Raw genomic sequence first — 18,060 nt, forward strand, 5'->3', positions numbered from 1 at the left:
GGCCTGTGCTTATGGGACTTCCCCCATTTTGGGGACTGTTTAAAAAACAGGTCCAGTTGTAAAATGGTGTTAAAGTTAAGGAATTCATTCTGTGGCCACTTTGCCGGGTCACCCAAGGCACATTGGGGTCATTCTGTGTTGAAAGAGAAAATCAGCTTATTCTTTTTTAAACCGCCTCATTTAAATCGTACCCAGTTAAGAATGCAACCCCGAGGATAGTCTTTTAGGATTCCCTGGGTGTTTTTCATGTTTACATATAAATTTGGGGCTAAAACTGGAGCTCCCAGGGGCCAGATGGAGCTGAGGCCTTGCGTAACAACCAAGGGGGTCACAGAATTTCCTCCCCAGAGTTCGTGACACAAAGAAGGAGTCCCCAGGATGAAAAGAACAGGAGTGTAGGTGTAAGAATCAAGGGAGTGGTAAAGGGAGGAGGGATAGAAAAGACAGAGAGAGAGAGATTGCCGTTTCAACCTGTCCCCAGCAGGTGTCTATTTAGGCACCAGTCTGCGCACGTTCAGAAAGGGCCAGTGAAGGAGGGAGCACCCTGTCCACTGCCCACTGGGGTGATTAATCCTGGGAAACAACCATTTGTACGTCTCTGTGGGATTGTGATCCACAGGTGGGACTTCTATGCATGCGTACAATTTATACATCATACGTAGGACTCTAACCCACAGGTAGGATTTGCACCCACAGGTTTTCATAGAAATCTGCCTTGGCCCTTTCCTGATGGGATTTCTCTTGGCGGCAGGAAAATAAAGGTAAGGATATTGTGATAATTGTACTTGCAAAAACTATAGGATATGAGGGTTGAACCTCTATCACTCTCAGGAATCTCCTGTCCGGCAGAGCCTGCTGGACCAAGACCTGCACTGCTTGAGGTGAGCCTCTCCCACCTCTGTTTGTCATCCATCAAGGTGAGTCGTTGTTGGCCAGAGGGAGCATGGTCTCACAAGCTGAGAGGAGTGGTGCTGTAGCTGCCCGATGTCCACTCTGTTGGAACAAGAGGACAGAGAAAGGGGAAGTAGAGAGCTATCAGGAGAGGGAAAGGGAAAAACCATGAGGGAAAAAGGACAAAGGGGAGGGGAAAGTGTTGCCTGCATGATGGTACTGAGACTCTCAGGGGCCAGGAAGGCAGACTTACCAAACGTGGTTATGCTGAAACAAGAGGTTCAGGCGGCAGCTTGTCACCTACGGGGAAAGTGCGTTTGTTGGTTCCAGAGGTGCCTGGATTCTCTCCCAGGGAGGGGGCAAACGGCCTCATGGGTGTCCGGTGGAGTTGCCACCACGTACGTTACCGACCCAGATTCTTGGGACTCTTCAGTGAACAGAAATTGATGAGGCCAGACGAGAAATTCAGGCAAGGCTTTATTGGGACTCATGCTGCAGCACACGGGAGCAAAAAGAACAGGTTGCCTTGCTTGCTCCCTGAAGCGGGGCTGGGGGGTGAGTTGGTCCTTTAAATGGGGTGAGGGTAGGGTCAGATCCATGGTTCAGGCGGTAGGGGTGGCTTAGGTGGTCTGCCCACCCTCTTGGTGGTGTCGTGGGCAGGAATCGTGAGTAGTGCACTCCTTTTGCTCCCAGCAGTTCAGAAGTGGCAGTTGGGTTTTTGGTCTTTTTGTATATTGTTCATAATTTGCCCCATTTGCAGGTGCATAGTTATTTTTAGTCCCTTATGGTTTCTTTGTATTCTTTTGCTCAGGAGATGTTTGTCCAGGTGTAAGCACTGCACCAAAGGGTGCCAGGTCCCACCCTGTCTCACTAGTTCTTGCTGTATGGCCTTGGACACCTCCTGGAAGTCTCAAAACCTATTTATTTTAAGGATGCTGTGGTGAGGATTAAAGGTGGTTTCCATGTGACTGAGTGGATTCTGTAGGGCCTTTGGGGATACTGACATGCATAGTACACTTAACCCTTGATCAATACCAGCTTGAGCTGTACAGGATCCACTTACATGTGATTTTTTTTAATAAATAGTACTACTGGATCCCTGGTTTGCTGAATCTGCAGATACGGAACCATGGTTACAGAGGGTGGGTGAACTGTAAAGTTGTATGTGGATTTTCCATTACACAGAGGGTTGGGATCCCTAACCCCTATAGTTATTCAAGGGTCAACTGTATATTCTGGATGATATAATTTCTGGGCTAAATGCTATGAAAAAAATAAAATTGGGTGATGTAGAAAAGAATGTGAGCAGAAGGCCTCACCGAGGGGGTGACATTTGAGCTAAATGAAAAGGAGTCAGCCATGGGAACATCTAGTGAAGAACATTCCAGGTAGGAACAGCCAGTGCAAAGGCCCTGAGGTGGGAACAAGCTTGAGTTTGAGGAATATCAAGAAGGATACAGCAGAGTGATGGATTTCAGATGTTTAAGTAGAGCCTAATGTCTTGCTTTGGCCCATTTGGGAAGGAGGGGCACAGGGGTTCAACAGCAGAGGGTGGGTCCTAAGCTGGACCACTCCCTCTCTAAGGGCAGGTGGTGCCATGCATCCTCACATGAACTTGTGTGACCTGTACTCCCTTATGGAGAGAGGAAGGAGGATCAAAACTTTGCATTGGCCTAAGTGCTTCAGACACGTGCTTATATTTTCATTCTCATGTGCACTGTGCCAGGTAGGAACCATTGTTATTCCTGCTTTACAGATGAGAAAACAGGTCTGAAAGGGAGCATTCCTTTACCCAAAGTTGTAAACTTAGTAACAGAAGTATCAACCTTCAACCTATGTTCCTTCACTGACCAGCATGGGTACCTGCAGGTATTGGGGGTGTCTCTGTCCCCTTTGGGGACTCTCAGAGCCCTCAGGGCACTGGGCTCCAGTTGTCCATCACTCCTAATTCGTGATGCCAGCAGATCAGTGGTGGGTGCTTGTCCCACATTTGCTAGATGAACCCGCTGTGGGTAGGAGTCTTCAGGGGGTGGAGGGGTGGAGATGCACAGGGCTCCCTTGCATGGGCTTGCCATGTGGGACATCACTGGAGGTGAGCCTGAGGAGGCTTGTCTGGATGAAGACACCAAGGCCCTGCAGACATGAGTAGCAGGGTTCCCAGGGTACCGCACTACTGGAGGTGTGCTGTTGCCTGGGCTCCATCACCAGGTAGATCGTCTAGGCTGGTCCATGTGGGTCACTCTGCTCCTTCCCATGGCTGGGAGGTGCCCCCTCTAAATATAGCCCAGTGTGCTGAGCTCACGCCTATTTTCAGCCCAGGTTGGGAGGCAGCCAGGCCTTCCCCAGGCTCTCAGAGGAGCCACTGCTGCGTCTATCTGGTCCTGGTACTAGGCACTCTCATCGACCCCCTGCCTGCCCAACACCCACCATGCCGGAGGAGGCCCAAGAAGGTAGGAAATGACTGTGAGGGAGGGTAAGGCCCCAATGCTGTGACCCTGTGGACCATGGAGAAACCTGGCCCCTTTCCTACTGACCTCACTTGAGTAGTCATCAGTCACCGTGTCCTAGGTCAAGTAAAAGTACTGGCCCCCTATGTGTGAAGGAAGGGCCTACCATGCCCCGAATGCCTCCTCACCTCATACCTGTACCCCCTGCTAAGGACACCAGGGAGGGGTTGGGGGCAGGGGAGGGTCAACTACAGGCTGTGCCCAAGTGGGTGTGGGCTGGGCAGGCTGGCCAGTTAAGCTCTTCCTTCAGGGAGGGCACTGGGAGTGGGGGCAGGCAGTGGTTTTGCAAAGCATTTGGGCACATGACCCAGGGACTGGGAGTGGATAGGTTTCTTGCCTCCAGTGTGGGCCTGTGTGGCCCCAGCTGGCTAAAGGTTGGGGTCTCTTGGCCTGGCCAGACTGACTTCTAGTTAAAGACTTTGGTGGCCACTTTCCTAATTGACTCACAGCATGCAAGATGTATGGAGGCTCAGAGGCGCCAGAGCAGGGACCTGGTAAGCTTTAGGTACAGTGCTGGCCAGGATGCAGGACCAGCTGCACCAAGGCTCCAGCTTGGCCCAACTGGTCAACTCCCCCCATCACAGTTTTGACATTTTATACTGAATGGGAGGGGCCTGGCCCTGGGTGTGGGAGTGTTTGCTTCCTTTTGAGGTCTTTTTTTTTTTTGAATATTTATTTATTTATTTTTGGCTGCGTTGGCTCTTCGTTGCTGTGCGTGGGCTTTCTCTAGTTGCGGCGAGTGCGGGCTACTCTTCGTTGCGGAGCACGGGCTTCTCATTGCGGTGGCTTCTCTTGTTGCGGAGCACGGGCTGTAAGCGCCCGGGCTTCAGTAGTTGTGGCTCACAGGCTTTAGAGCGCAGGCTCAGTAGTTGTGGCGCATGGGCTTAGCTGCTCCGCGGCATGTGGGATCTTCCCAGACTAGGGCTTGAACTCGTGTCCCCTGCGTTGGCAAGCGGATTCTTAACCACTAAGCCACCAGGGAAGTCCCTTTTTGAGGTTTTAAGGATGGCACTTACTATGTGTTCTTCCTGGAACAGAAAGAACTCAAGATCAATTTAAAAGGGAAAAACACAGCCAAGTGCAGAGAATTTAATGCGAACCCCAATCCACCACCACCCAGACATAACGACAGACAGCACTGGTTTTTGTTTTACACATTTTTGAGCATGTCAAAGGTCAGTTTCAAGCAAATCATGAAGGTTAAGGTACTATTCTGAAAGTGTTAGACCCAGAGAGCCCAATCACCCTTAAGTCTACCAGGAGGTATCCCGCCAATGCCCCTGAATTTGTTATCTAGCTTCCAGCTAGGCATCTGGAGATCTTAAGGGGCCAAGATTTTTTTTTTTTTTTTTTAATTTGGCTGCATCGGGTCTTAGTTGCGGCATGCGGGATATAGTTCCCTGACCAGGGATCGAACCCGGGCCCCCTGCATTGGAAGTGCAGAGTCTTAGCCACTGGACCACCAGGGAAGTCCCAAAGGGGCCAAGATTTTAAGGGGAGGGGTGGAAAGCACCACCAGAAGAAAATATAATTTTTAGAAATCACAAAATAAATACTTCACTGGGTCCAAAAATAAGTAAGTAAAATCACAAGAATGGTACACAGCCCCAGTGACTAAATGGGCAGAGGCTGTGAACTAGGAAGCCACACAGATATTGGTGAGGCTCCCCAAGCAAAGACCCCCAACAAAATTGGTCAAGAGAGGCCTTTTCTCATCTCCCAACTTAGCAAGTATATATGTGCACACTTATGTACATAAATTTTTTTCTATGGAGATGCCTGTTGGTGGCGATATTGTACTCTTTTGGAGGCTGTGGACAACTACTCCAGAGGACAATGTGATGATAGGTTAAAAGAAAAAGTCCCTGCTGTTTGACCCAGTAATTCTACTTCTGGGAATCCATCCTTAATAACTATTGGGAAATTGGGGGAAAGCCTTTATACTCAATGACGCGTGTCCTTTTCCAGGGGTTATTAATTTAGGAAGGGGATTGGAAACAACCTAAATGCCCAGGCAGCCTCGAAGAGATACCTGAGGGGAGACCTCAAAGGCAAGTGGAACAGTCTGCTAACAAAGACGGGTCTCCACTCATGATGTTGAGTGAGAACAGCAGGGTTCACAGCAGAATCACACTTAGTATGTAAAAGGAGGCAGAGCTGAGGCCAGGAGCAAAAGGCAAAAAGCTGGCTAGAATAGGGCTGCTTCTGCTGGGGACCGGGAGAAGGCCCCAGGCACAGGGTCTGCAGGGAAAACTGATAGCAGAAGCAGGAATGAACTTCATGGGCTGTGGGTTGAGTTCTCCAAGGCTGATAAATTCTCTAGAAACGAGCAAGCAGAGAGGAATGCCTGAAAGTCCCTGAGGTGCTTGGAAGGAAACAAATGTAAGTCAAGCAGCACCTTCTGCTACTGTGGGTGAAACAGGTGTACGCAGTTTTCACATTGTCTTGCTTCCAAATCACGGGTCACTCCTGAGTTGGTTTTAGGGGATCAGGAGCCAAATGCCCCTGCTACCTCTTCTGAGCCCCTGCTGCCGCTCGACGCCATCTAGAAGGGAGGGCATGACCTGCTGGCTGAATCAGCCCCACGCTGCCCCTGCAGACACCGTGGCACCGACAAGGAGCAGGGCACCACTGGCTCCTAATCATGTGCAGGAGGTTCGCCTACACCGGGTGGAGTCCATCAGCGATCTACACAGTGGAGGTGAAAGGGTGCAGGGGGGTGGGACCCATGGACTGGGAGAAGGGAGGAAAGCAGGCGCACCTGCCGCCCTCCTGATCCCCCGTTTGCCCTGCAGGTTCACTGTGGCCCTACCTGGCCGAGGAGGCACAGCCATGGGATGAGCTGCTGGGCATCCTGCGTCCACCGATGTGCACCCAGACCGGCTGCAGCCCCGTGCACAGCCGCGGCAGCTTCCTGCTGCTGCTTGCACTGCTCGTGCTCACCTGCCTGGCGTTGGCTGTCCTGGCCGTCTACCTGAGTGGTGAGGAGGGCGCAGGAAGCCAGTGGAATGGAGAGACCGAGGCAGTGAAGGGCTGGGAGGGTCGGGTGTTGTGGGGTTGCATGTGGTCTGATAATCCCCCCCCCCCGTCTTAGTGCTGCAGAGCGAATCCCTACGCGTTCTGGCACACACGCTGCAAACGCAGGAGGAAATGCTGCTCAAACTCCGGCTCGCCAGCCTCAGCCAGCTGCGGAGGCTCAACTCGAGTGAGGCCCGAGCACCCAGTTGAGATGCCACTTGGACCTGGGGCCTGGGGGTATGTGCAGGGGGGAATAATGTGGCCGCTGGTAGCTTTCCCCTCTCCCACTACTGCTCCACACTACTTCCTTAGTGAGGTTTTTGTATAAGAGCCTGATCTGACCCCGCAGCTGTCTGCCTTTCTTGCCTTCTCAAGCTAGGCCTAGCCAAGCCTTCTGGTGCCAGAGCCCCACTTGGTGTGGCCCAAGGTCAGAGGAAGCGACACCAGCCTCCTGGCTCCTCTTGGGGCCTGTCAGCACCCTCTGGTGTCCTCCAGATAGCAGGTTCAGGAGTCTAAAAATAGCTGCCTACCCTGGTCACCCAAACTCTGCTGGGCCTCCCTGTGGGGGTCCAGCCTCTGCTCTCAAAAGACAGGCTGGGCTCTGAGTAGGGGGAGGAGGGCCCCTGGGGAGAGATTATTTTGGAGAGCAAAGGTGAGATGGAGATAGGGAGGCCCAGCTGGGCCCAAGCCTGGGTTGGTGGATAGGGAGGGCAGGCAGAAACACCCAGAAGCCAGGGCCACAGAAGACTGCACATTATTTAATTATCTCTAAAATCTTTAAAACTCAGCATATAAATCCACTCCAGGTAGCCTCACCGCCCCACGTTGTAGTGGCAGTTGTCCAGATACTATCACCTCCCCCCCGAAAGTGGGTCATCCCAGGGGAGCAAGGCCTGAGAAAGGGACAGCCCTCTTCTGCCTGCAGCCCTGAGACAGGGCAGGAAGTGGCCACAGGGCCGGCACAGGGGCAAAGCGTGAAGGTCCCGAGTGGCCTGGCCTCCAGCCACCCGCCCCCATGTCTGTTTTTGGTTTTGTCATTAAAAAAATAAAGCGACAATGCCTGGCAGGGACCAGGTGTTGCACTGTCTTCTGTTAAAAATACAGGCAAGGATGTGGACAGTCTCCTCTTCGGCTGGTCCTGCCTCACAGGATGTCTGCCCGCTTGTCCCGCACGCGGCTGCGCGCCTTGGTCCTGGCTTTGAAGGCAGCAGCGTTGTACAGGTGCTGGGGTGGGACAAAGAGTGAGGGTCTAGTGAGCTGGGAGGAGGCAGCCCAGGGCTTCTCCTCCAGCCCCTGCAGAGCTCCAGGCCACAGGAATGGAGAGAAGACAAAGGGGCAAACCTTCTCAAAACGTGAGATTTTGCAGGCCTTCAGGGCAGTGGCATCCAGCACCAGCACAGGGCCCAGACCAAAGATGTCACGGAGTAGCTCGTTGTTCTGGGGGCAAAGAAGGCAGTGAGCTCAGGCCAGTCTGAAACAGCTAAGTGGGGTACCCCTTCCCCGTCCGCCTCCCCACCTGGAGGTGGTGGTGCATGCCGGAACCCAGCGCGTCCTTGAAGGCAGCATAGACCCGGCGCCGAGCCCAGCTGTCCACATAGAGCACCTCGAGCCCGAAGCGGACTGTCTCCTCCTCACACTCGCCGCCCTGCAGGGTAGAGGGGCTGTGACTGGGCTTGGCGGCTATGCCTAGGGGTGCACCCTCACTAGGACGCATCCCTTCTCACACGTACCTCAACAGAGTGCAGCACGGCCCGGAAGGTAGAGCGTTGGCGCCGGCGGTCAGCCTTGGCCCGATACTTGTTGCTGTCAGTGGCCAGAGTGCGCAGCGCGCTGCAGAGGGCCTCCATGTCCTTGTAAACAAAGTCCTCCTGCAGTGGGAGGACGCAGGAGCAGAAGCCTGAGCTCTGTTGGCTTTTAACGCAGTGGGGTCACCCAAACCCTTCCTTTCACCAAGAAGGTCATTTTCTTCTCTGCCTGACCCTCCTCTGCATCCCTTCTTGGCCTCTGCCTGCGCTGGACACCTCCGCTAAGGGGCCCCATCAGAGCACTTGGCCTCTGAGTCTGTGTTGGGGCTACTTCCCCTCCATAATGACCTAAGGCTACCTTGTTTTCTGTGGCATCTCCTGCACCCAGCCTGAGACGGGCAGGTGGTATCAGCAGGCACCCTCCCCTGCGCCCCCCCCCCCACCCCCCGCCCTCTCTCACACCTCAAGGTCCCGGGTGAGCTCAAAGAGCAATGCGATGGTCTCGCCGGCAGCCATCCGCAGGTTCACACTTTCACTGGACAAGAGCTGGGGCAGCCGGGGCAGCTGCCTGGGGAAGGGGCAGGCTGAGCCATGTGTGTGGGCTGGGGGCCTTTCACCCTTCCCCTCCCACTCCCAGTGGGCAGTCACCCCTACCTGTCCAGGATGCGGCTGATATGGGCGCTGGGGCAGATGGTGAGTAGCAAGGCCCAGGCCTGCAGGGCAGCACAGAGCAAGCCCTGAAGGCTGACAGGGACCACTGGGGCTGTGGAGCCACCCACACCACAGGACCGGCTGAAAATGCCTTCCAAGCAGGTGAGGCAGGAGACCAGGTCCTAGGGGCACAAGGAGGCAGGGGAGTGGCTCAGGGGCAGAGCTAGGGCCTATGTGCTCTACCGCCTGTGCCTGAAGGCCACTTACCTGTACATCGGTGGCAGCCACGTAGCAGCCCAGGCCAAGAGCAGAAGCGCACTGCTGGGAGGAGGGCAAAGCCAGGCCGTGGTCAGAGGGTGAGCCTGGGTTCCCAGCCACGGGGCTCACCCTTGGAGCAGGGGAGCCTAGAGGCAGGTGGAACCCGTGTCTCTGCTTAGGGATTAGGTGAAGGAAGGGTGTCACAGGGCAAGGAACACTCACGTGGAGCCGGGCAGCAGGGCTAGCTGTGCTGTCACTGAGCACAGAGACCAGCAGGGGCTGCAGGCTGTGGAATAACTCCTCACCCTTGGGTCCAGGACCCAGCTGAATGCACAGCAGGCCTAGCACAGCAGCGGCAAGGGCCTGTTCCTCGCCCTTCCCTGCAGGGATGCCTTCCAGTCAGTCAATGCAGCAAGGGCCAGTACCCAGCCAGTTCAGGCCCCCCAGGTGCGCCCCCAGGCCCAACCTTTCTTGAGGCACTTTTCCAAGGCATCAGCCAGTGTGAGGCAGCGCTCCAGCAAGAAGTCGGGGAGTAGGTGCGCTGCTAGGGCCAGACGCAGGCTCTCAAGAGCACCCTGCCGGGTCTTGGCACTGGGGGAGGAAGAAAGGGGTTTTGTGGGCCAGTCCTACCTGGGTCACATTTGGCATGGGCTAAGCAGGGACACAGGGGAAGGGATTGGTTGGAAATCAGGGGTACCTCTTGTCTGTGAGGCAGTCCACATATTCCTTCAACTTCTCCTCAAGGTCTTCCTGCTGACCCTGCTCATCCACGGCATCCCCCCCTGCAAGGCCAGCTCGTCATCCCCGCTTCTTGCCCTAGCCCACGGAGCCCCACTGAGTCCCTGCCATATTCCCACCCACTCTCACCAAAGCTTTCCTCTGCTGCGGTGCTAAGGAGGCTGGGACATTCACTGGTGGTGCTGCGGGCCTCACTGGCTGCCTCATCCTCACTGGAACCTGAGTCAGCTTGGGTACTGCTCCGGGTACCTGGGGAGGGTGGAATGGGGCACATGGTCTGCCTTCATTGATGAGCGATGGCTGGGGTTACCTCACCCGGCCTCATGACCCCACAAGACAGAATGCTGCCCTTCTCAAGGCCGAAGTGGGAGGCACAGAGGCTGGTGCCGGGGACTCTGAACCAGGAAGCAAGAGAAAGGGAAAGAAGTCTATCTGCTGGGGAGAGTCACACGCCAGGCCCAACCTAGGATATCCTGGCAGGCTTGGTGAGCAGATCCTCCCTGAGACTAGAGCTTGCTTTAAGAAGGAGACTTAGAGGTGGGCAGAGGTGGAAGGGGCTGCACAGGTCCTACCTAGGCCTGTGGCTCAGCCTGCAGTGGGGCATATCCAGGCGCTCCTGGGGGAGCTCAACCACCAGCCCAGATTACTCCCCAAAATGGCCAGGGCAAGGGTCAGGGAAGTCTGACAGAACCGGGGTTCAAATCCCAGCTCTACATCTTAACAGGGGTGTAACCAGGTCAGGTGCCTACTCTTCAAAGCCTCAGTTTCTCCGTTGCAAAAGAGATGAGAAGCACCTCTTCTGGGCAAGGTTAAGTGAAGACAATGACTAGACAAGTGACTAGTTACGCTCTTCCGTGGGCCAACAAGCTCATCAGGTCACCCATCAGCACTGGGGGCAGAGGCCCAGCTCCTAGTGGATGTAGGTGAGTGCACCAGGCCTCAAGCATACTGTCTCCTGAGCCCCACTTGGTCCACTCCAGGCCTTCAGCCCTGGGTGGATGGACACACAGGCTCCTCCTGACCCTGGGAAGTACAGAAAGCTGAGTGGCCCCTGACTTCATGAGCCCTTGAAAACAGGTGAACACAGGGGGCTGTGAGGGTCAGCAGAGCTGGAACACTTATGTGTAAGGGCAGCTGCTGCAGCAGGAGCCCCAGGCAGGTTCTGGTCACCAGGCTGGCCCTACTTCCAGGAACTACGTACATACTCCCTGTGCCTGCCGGACAAAGTCCATTACACACTGCTCACTCCTCTCTCACTACCCTAGCTGACCAAAGCAGCCCAGCCTTCCCTCATTTGTTTCACCATGCCATGGTCCCTCCAGATATCAGGCCCTCGCCCAGCGTGTTGCCACTAAATAGTGCTCTCCTCTTCACCTTCTCAAGACTCACCCAGAAGCCCCTCCCCTGAGGCTTCCTTGGTTCCTGTCTGGGACTGACACCACTCCGTGAACTTGTCCCCCAGCACTAGGCCTTCTGGAGTATTGCTACTTTCTTCAATGTCCCCTTGTAACCAAGCAGGACCCTATGGGGTCTTCCTGGGACAGACCCCTCCACCATATCCTCTGTTGTAGTTCATCTCTTAAGTTCCTAGATAATAGTATCAGATGCACATTTCCTGAGTTGTTTTAAAGGTGCCAAAACCACCACCAAATGGAAGAAGTTAACTACGTGATGACCATGAGCACATAGCCCCTACACCTACTGGCGCCTAAGGGTTGATAACGTTAACACCATGACACTGCCCTGTTACCTCAGCATCGACTAGTCAGAGAATTGTGCACGAGCTGATCACATTTGCTGGGACCCCTCTCCCTCACCTCGCCTTTAAAAATGCTTTATAGGGACTTCCCTGGTGGCGCAGTGGTTAAGAATCCACCTGCCAATGCAGGGGACACGGGTTCGAGCCCTGGTCAGGGAAGATCCCACATGCCGCGGAGCACCTAATCCCGTGCACCACAACTACTGAAGGCCATGCACCCTAGAGCCCGTGCTCTACAACAAGAGAAGCCACCACAATGAGAAGCCCCCGCTCGCCGCAACTAGAGAAAGCCAGCGCGCAGTAACGAAGACCCAATGCAGCCAAAAAGAAAAAAAAAAGTGCTTTACAGAAACCCTTCAGGGAGTTCAGGGTTTCTGAGCACCAGCCACGGCTTCGCCTTTTATTGGCGCCTTACAGTAAACATTACACTTTACTTCACCATAACCCAGTGTCACTGATAGGGACAGAGTAAAAGGACAAAGCAAGTAATTAAATAGTTAATCCCAGTAAGGGATTATAAGAAAAAAGTATGGGAGACCCCTGTAAGTTAATGATCACTCAAGAAAGCAGGTTTGCTTAACCACAAACCCATGCAACAGAAGCATGAGACATGCTCCAAAACAACACAAAAATGGTGGAATGTGACCCATATCCTGCCCGGTGAGCTCCATAAATTAATGATTCCCAGGACACACTCCTCTGCATGCACTAAAAACAAAAATATAAGCAAAGGTTGACATTATACTAAAACTTGAAATGAATTATCGTATTTTATTATACATTACTGCCTTTTTGCTCATTTCCATTGCACCATGACAGTCCTGCTTTGACCATGTAATGACAAAAAAACTCCTCACATGGAGGAGGAGCTGATGATGGAAGCCTGATGTCTACTCAAGGATGAGGAAGCAGGTGGTCTTCTCCCCCTCCCCACTCTCCCTTTGATTATAAAACTGTAGCCCACTAACTTGTACCCAATTAATTTGGCTATATTTGGTAAAAATGGTTATTTTAAAGAAAAAAAATTTTTTTCACGCCTACAAAAAATTATGGTTTAATATTAAATTTTAGTTTTGCTAATTGAGGTCAGTATCTACTGTCTAAAACTCACTTTTCAAGACAGGATTAAGATGGCAGAGGAGTAGGACGGGGAGCTCACCCTCTCCTACAAAGACATTAAAAATACACCTACAAGTGGAATGATTCACACACACCTACTGAATGCCGGAGGAACACCTCAGACTTCCAAAAGGGCAAGAAAACCATGTAACCGGGAAGGACAAAAGGAAAAAGAAAGGGAATTCCCTGGCGGTCCAGTGGTTAGGACTCCACGTTTCCTCTGAGAGGGGGTCACAGATTCCATCCCTGGTCAAAGAACTAAGATTCCGAAGCAGTGAGACTCGGCTTAAAAAAAAAAAAAAAAAAAAAAGGCGGGGTGGGGAAAGAATCTAGACACTAGGAACCTAGTGTCCCAGGGAAGGAGCAGTGAAGGTAAACATATTCCAGCACCCTGGGAAGCCTGATCACTGACAGGGACCTTAGCCTAGACAAAGGGGAAGGTCCAGACCCTAAGAAGACAGTGCAGCAACGTGTGTGCAATGGCAAAAGGAGAGTAATCTGCACGTAAGGTAGGCACCTCCACCCTGTGCAGCACCAGAGCCTGAGACGCTCCTCTGTTGGTGGGGGCGGGGTGCTGAATATCAGGCTCCAGAAGTCAGACCAGGGTTGGCTGTGTGGAGACACTTGAAGAGGCTGGACTGTGGTAAATGAGGGTGTACTCCTAAGTAGCCTAGGTCCGGACTTCCCTGGTGGCGCAGTGGTTAAGAATCCTCCTGCCAATGCAGGGGACACAGGTTTGAGCCCTGGTCCAGGAAGATCCCACATGCCACAGAGCAACTAAGCCCATGCGCCACAACTACTGAGCCCGCGTGCCACTGAAGCCCACACACTTAGAGCCTGTGCTCTGCAACAAGAGAAGCCACCGCAATGAAAAGCCTGCGCACCACAACAAAGAGTAGCTCCCGCTCGCTGCAACTAGAGAAAGCCTGCACATAGCAACGAAGACCCAACGTAGCCAAAAAAAAAAACAAACAAAAAAACAAAAAAAACGCAGCAGCAGCCTAGGTCCACCAGAGAGGGAAGGCACAATTACTTGGGGGGCCGGGGGGGATATGGGAAGAGGGGTGGGAAAAATTAGGGGGCTGGGATTAACATTTACACATTAATATATATAAAATGGATAATCAACAAGGACCTGCTGTAGAGCACAGGGAACTCTACTCAGACCCTGTATCTGATAAAAGGAACTTTCCTGGTGGTCCAGAAGTTAAGACTCCACGCTCCCAACACAGGAGGGCCGGGGTTCGATCCCTAGTCAGGGAACTAGATCCTGCATGCCACAACTAAGACCCGGTGCAGCCAAATAAATAAATATTAAAAAAAAATCTGAAAAAGAGCAGATATATGTAAATGTGCAACAGAATGACATTGCTGTACACCTAAAACAAACACAATATGGTAAATCAACTATATGCCAAAATAAAAGAAAAATTCAATTAAGAAAGAAAAGGAAAGAAAAAGAGAAGGAAGAAAGAAAGAGAGAAAGAAATCCCTACTCTATTCCCCTCAGGCCTCAGGGACCTAGGCTGGAGTCACATCCATGGAGCTTAAGCAGGTTGGGTCCAAAGGCAGGACCGCTGTGGGCCTGAGCGAGCTGGGGAGGATGTGCCAGCAGATGAGCCCTCTTGGACCTGGAGTGCCTGGTCCCTTCTGGATGAGACAAAATCTCCAGATCAAGGGGGGCCCTCCTACAGCTAAACCAAATATAGTGCACCCAAAGGATGGTGGACCCTCTGGGCTAGAAGAGCTTTGAAAAGTCACCTGGGGGCTTCCCTGGTGGCGCAGTGGTTGAGAATCCGCCTGCTAGTGCAGGGGACACGGGTTCGATCCCTGATCTGGGAAGATCCCACATGCCGCGGAGCAACTAAGCCCGTGCGCCTAGAGCCTGTGCTCTACCACGAGAGAAGCCACCACAATGAGAAGCCCACACACTGCAACGAAGAACAGCCCCCGCTCACCGCAACTAGAGAAAGCCTGCGCACAGCAACGAAGACCCGACACAGCCAAAAACAAATAAATAAAATTAAAAATTTTTTTAAAATAGAAAAGAAGTCACCTGGGCTGCACATCTCCTGGTGGTGGAGTTCCCACCTCCATCCTCCTTCCATAGAGTCCCCCACCAAAGTATGCTCAATACCCTCAGCATCGTGGTTTTACAGGGGTTGCGATTTGTCTGGAGGGTGAAGGGTAAGAGGGAAGAAGTAAGGAGACACAAGCCCTTGGGTGTTTCTTCTGGCACATTCTACTCTCAGTTACAACCCAGGAACAGGACTGTCTTTAACTAAGGCCCTGGTTGCCCTAAGACCCAAAGTTGGGCATGCATAACCCTGCCACCATGTGGCAGTTAAGAGTAGCAACAGGGCTTCCCTGGTGGCGCAGTGGCTGAGAGTCCGCCTGCCGATGCAGGGCACAAGGGTTCGTGCCCCGGTCTGGGAAGATCCCACATGCCGCAGAGCGGCTGGGCCCGTGAGCCATGGCCGCTCTGCAACGGGAGGGGCCACAACAGTGAGGCCCGCATACCGCTAAAAAAAAAAAAAAAAAAAAAAAAAAGAGTAACAACAACTCTAAAACCAGTGCTTCTGGATACTTAATATTCACAAGGCCTGTGGGGCTGTAAATAAATGATACCTGCCCTAGAGAAATGTCTGGGAGTAGGTAATCAAAACAATTCAAAACAGGGCTGACTTTCAAAACCCGATTTAAAGAGGTACATTTTACTCTCACTGTTTCAGAAAAAAAAAAAAAAAAAAGCACACAAAAACATACTCAGCATCGCTAATTATTAGAGAAATGCAAATCAAAACTACAAGGAGGTATCACCTCACACCAGTCAGAATGGCCATCCTCAAAAAGTCTACAAACAGTAAATGCTGGACAGGGCGTGAAGAAAAAGGAACCCTCCTACACTGTTGGGGGGAATGTAAAAGGGCACAGCCAGTATGGAGAGCAGCAGCGAAGTTCCTCAAAAAACGAAAAATGAGCAATCATATGATCCGGCAATCCCACTTCTGGGCGAATACCCAGAAAAACACCATAGTTCCAAATGGCTCATGCACCCCTACGTGCACTGCAACAGTATATACAATAACCAGGACAAGGAAGCAACCAAAATGTCCATCGATAAATGAATGGATAAAGAAGATGTGGTACATATATACAATGTAATATTGGCCACAAAAAAGGACAAAATAATGCTATTTGCAGCAACAAGAAGGACCTAGAGATGATCACAGTAAGTCAAAGAACCAAAAACATCTTATGATATCACTTATGTGTGGAATCTAAAAATTGATACAAATGAACTAATTTACAAAACAGACTCATAGATTTAGAAAAGAAACTTATGGGTAATTCCCCATGAGTCCAGTGGTTAGGGCTCTGAGCTTTTTTTTTTTTTGCAGTACGCGGGCCTCTCACTGTTGTGGCCTCTCCCGTTGCAGAGCACAGGCTCTGGACGCGCAGGCTCAGCGGCCATTGCTCACGGGCCTAGCCACTCCGCAGCATGTGGGATCTTCCCGGACCGGGGCACGAACCCGTGTCCCCTGCATCAGCAGGTGGACGCTTAACCACTGCGCCACCAGGGAAGCCCAGGGCTCTGAGCTTTTACTGTCAAGGTCCGGGTTCTATCCGTGGTCACGGAACTAAGATCCCAGAAGCTGCGCGGCATGGCCAAAAAAAACAAGAAAAGAAAAGGAAAGAAACTCATGGTTACCAAAGGCGATAGAGGGCAAGGAGGGATAAATTTGTAGGTTGGGATTAACATGTACACAAGAATGTATATAAAACAGACAATCGACAAGGACCTACTGTAGAGCACAGGGAACTCTACTCAACACTCTCTCATAACCTTTATAACAAAAGAATTCAAAAAAGAATATATATATATAACATTCTCTTTTTTGTACATGTGAAACTAACAAACACTGTAAACTATACTCCAATAAAAATTTAAAGAAAAAAAATAACAGGAAAAAAATTGTAAAAAACATAAACATGTGGAGGTTAAACAATACTTTACTAAACAACCAGTGGATCACTGAAGAAATCAAAGAGGAATTCAAAAAATACCTAGAGATTTCTGACGACAATGCTATGAGATTGGAAATCAATTACAAGAAAAAAACTGTAAAAAACACAAATACATGCAGGCTAAACAGTGCGCTACTAAATAACCAAGAGATCACTGAAGAAATCAAAGAAGAATAAAAAAATACATAGAAACAAATGACAATGAAAACAGGACGACCCAAAACCTATGGGACACATTGAAAGCAGTTCTAAGAGGGAAGTTTACAGCAATTCAATCTCACCTCAAGAAATAAGAAAAATCTCAAATAAACAATCTAACCCTACACTTAAAACACCTAGAGAAAGAAGAACAAAGAAAACCCAAAGTCAGTAGAAGGAAAGAAATAAAAGATCAGGGCAGGGGATTAGGGAAGATGGCAGAAGAGTAAGTCGTGGAGATCAACTTCCTCCCCACAGATACACCAGAAATACATCTACACGTGGAACAACTCCTACATAACACCTACTGAACACTGGCAGAAGACCTCAGACCTCCCAAAAGGCAAGAAAGTCCCCCGTATCTGGGTAGGGCAAAAGAAAAAAGAATAAACAGAGACAAAAGGATAGGGACGGGACCTGCACCAGTGGGAGAGAGTCGTGAAGGAGGAAAGGTTTCCACACACTAGAAGCCCCTTCGCGGGTGGAGACTCCGGGTGGCGGAGGGGGGAAGCTTCGGAACCGCGGAGGAGAGCACAGCAACAGGGGTGCAGAGGGAAAAGCAGAGAGATTCCCGCACAGAGGATCGCTGCTAACCAGCACTCACCAGCCCAAGAGGCTGGTCTGCTCACCCGCTGGGGCGGGCTCGGCTGGGAGCTGAGGCTCGGGCTTCAGTCCGGAGTACAGGGAGAGAACTGGGGTTGGCGGTACGAACACAGCCTGCAGGAGGTTAGTGCACCACGGCTAGCCGGGAGGGAGTATGGGGAAAAGTCTAGACCTGCCGAAGAGGCAAGAGACTTATTCATCCCTCTTCGTTTCCTGTTGCGCGAGGAGAGGGGATTAAGAGGGCTGCTTAAAGGAATTCCAGAGACGGGCGCGAGCCGCGGCTAAAAGCGCGTCCCCCAGAGACAGGCATGAGACGCTAAGGCTGCTGCTGCTGCCACCAAGAAGCCTGTGTGCGAGCACAGGTCACTATCCACACCCCACTTCCGGGAAGCCTGTGCAGCCCGCCACTGCCAGGGTCCCGGGATCCAGGGACAACTTCCCCGGGAGAACGCACGGCACGCCTCAGGCGGGTGCAAAGTCATGCCGGTCTCTGACACCGCAGGCTTGCCCCGCGCTCCCTACCCCTCCCTCCCCGCCGCCTGAG

At 52.0% G+C, this 18,060-nt stretch overlaps 2 protein-coding genes across 5 annotated transcripts in view; one reads left to right on the forward strand and one right to left on the reverse strand.

Moving 5' to 3' along the window:
* The first annotated feature begins 2,979 nt into the window (after positions 1-2,979).
* Positions 2,980-7,003, forward strand: LSMEM2 (leucine rich single-pass membrane protein 2). Of its 3 annotated transcripts, none has more exons than XM_082662600.1 (4): positions 2,980-3,341; positions 5,873-6,099; positions 6,194-6,379; positions 6,493-7,003. In XM_082662600.1, the coding sequence occupies exons 2-4, from the start codon at positions 5,898-5,900 to the stop codon at positions 6,624-6,626; spliced, it is 522 nt and encodes a 173-aa protein (XP_082518726.1). In that variant the 5' UTR covers positions 2,980-3,341; positions 5,873-5,897; the 3' UTR covers positions 6,627-7,003. The 3 variants fall into 3 exon arrangements, with proteins under 3 accessions (XP_082518726.1, XP_082518725.1, XP_082518727.1); XM_082662599.1 differs by having other exon boundaries at positions 5,883-6,099; XM_082662601.1 differs by having other exon boundaries at positions 5,998-6,099.
* A 151-nt stretch (positions 7,004-7,154) lies between these two features.
* The window catches only part of IFRD2 (interferon related developmental regulator 2), a 33,748-nt gene continuing 22,842 nt past the window's right edge, over positions 7,155-18,060 (reverse strand). The window contains exons 2-12 of one of the 2 annotated variants that reach the window (XM_082662598.1): positions 9,938-10,057; positions 9,768-9,852; positions 9,537-9,661; positions 9,293-9,450; positions 9,080-9,130; positions 8,816-8,874; positions 8,624-8,729; positions 8,147-8,284; positions 7,933-8,061; positions 7,758-7,853; positions 7,155-7,640 (exon numbers count right to left, since the gene is read on the reverse strand). In XM_082662598.1, the coding sequence (XP_082518724.1) occupies positions 7,560-7,640; positions 7,758-7,853; positions 7,933-8,061; positions 8,147-8,284; positions 8,624-8,729; positions 8,816-8,874; positions 9,080-9,130; positions 9,293-9,450; positions 9,537-9,661; positions 9,768-9,852; positions 9,938-10,057 (1,148 nt within the window). In that variant the 3' untranslated portion in view covers positions 7,155-7,559. Of the gene's footprint in view, positions 7,641-7,757; positions 7,854-7,932; positions 8,062-8,146; positions 8,285-8,623; positions 8,730-8,815; positions 8,995-9,079; positions 9,131-9,292; positions 9,451-9,536; positions 9,662-9,767; positions 9,853-9,937; positions 10,058-18,060 lie in introns of both variants that reach the window. The other variant, XM_082662597.1, reaches the window with a different exon arrangement.

This window comes from Grampus griseus, assembly GCF_964374135.1.
Source record: "Grampus griseus genome assembly, chromosome: 10".
NCBI lineage: Eukaryota > Metazoa > Chordata > Mammalia > Artiodactyla > Delphinidae > Grampus > Grampus griseus.

Excerpts from the sequence above, each read along its gene's own strand:
- LSMEM2 (XM_082662599.1), top strand. The coding sequence starts at position 3,033 with ATGAGTAGCAGGGTTCCCAGGGTACCGCACTACTGGAGGTGTGCTGTT. Across the intron at positions 3,342-5,882 it reads GCCGGAGGAGGCCCAAGAAG|GGGATCAGGAGCCAAATGCC; the intron begins GTAGGAAATGAC and ends AGTTGGTTTTAG. Across the intron at positions 6,380-6,492 it reads CCTGGCCGTCTACCTGAGTG|TGCTGCAGAGCGAATCCCTA; the intron begins GTGAGGAGGGCG and ends CCCCCGTCTTAG.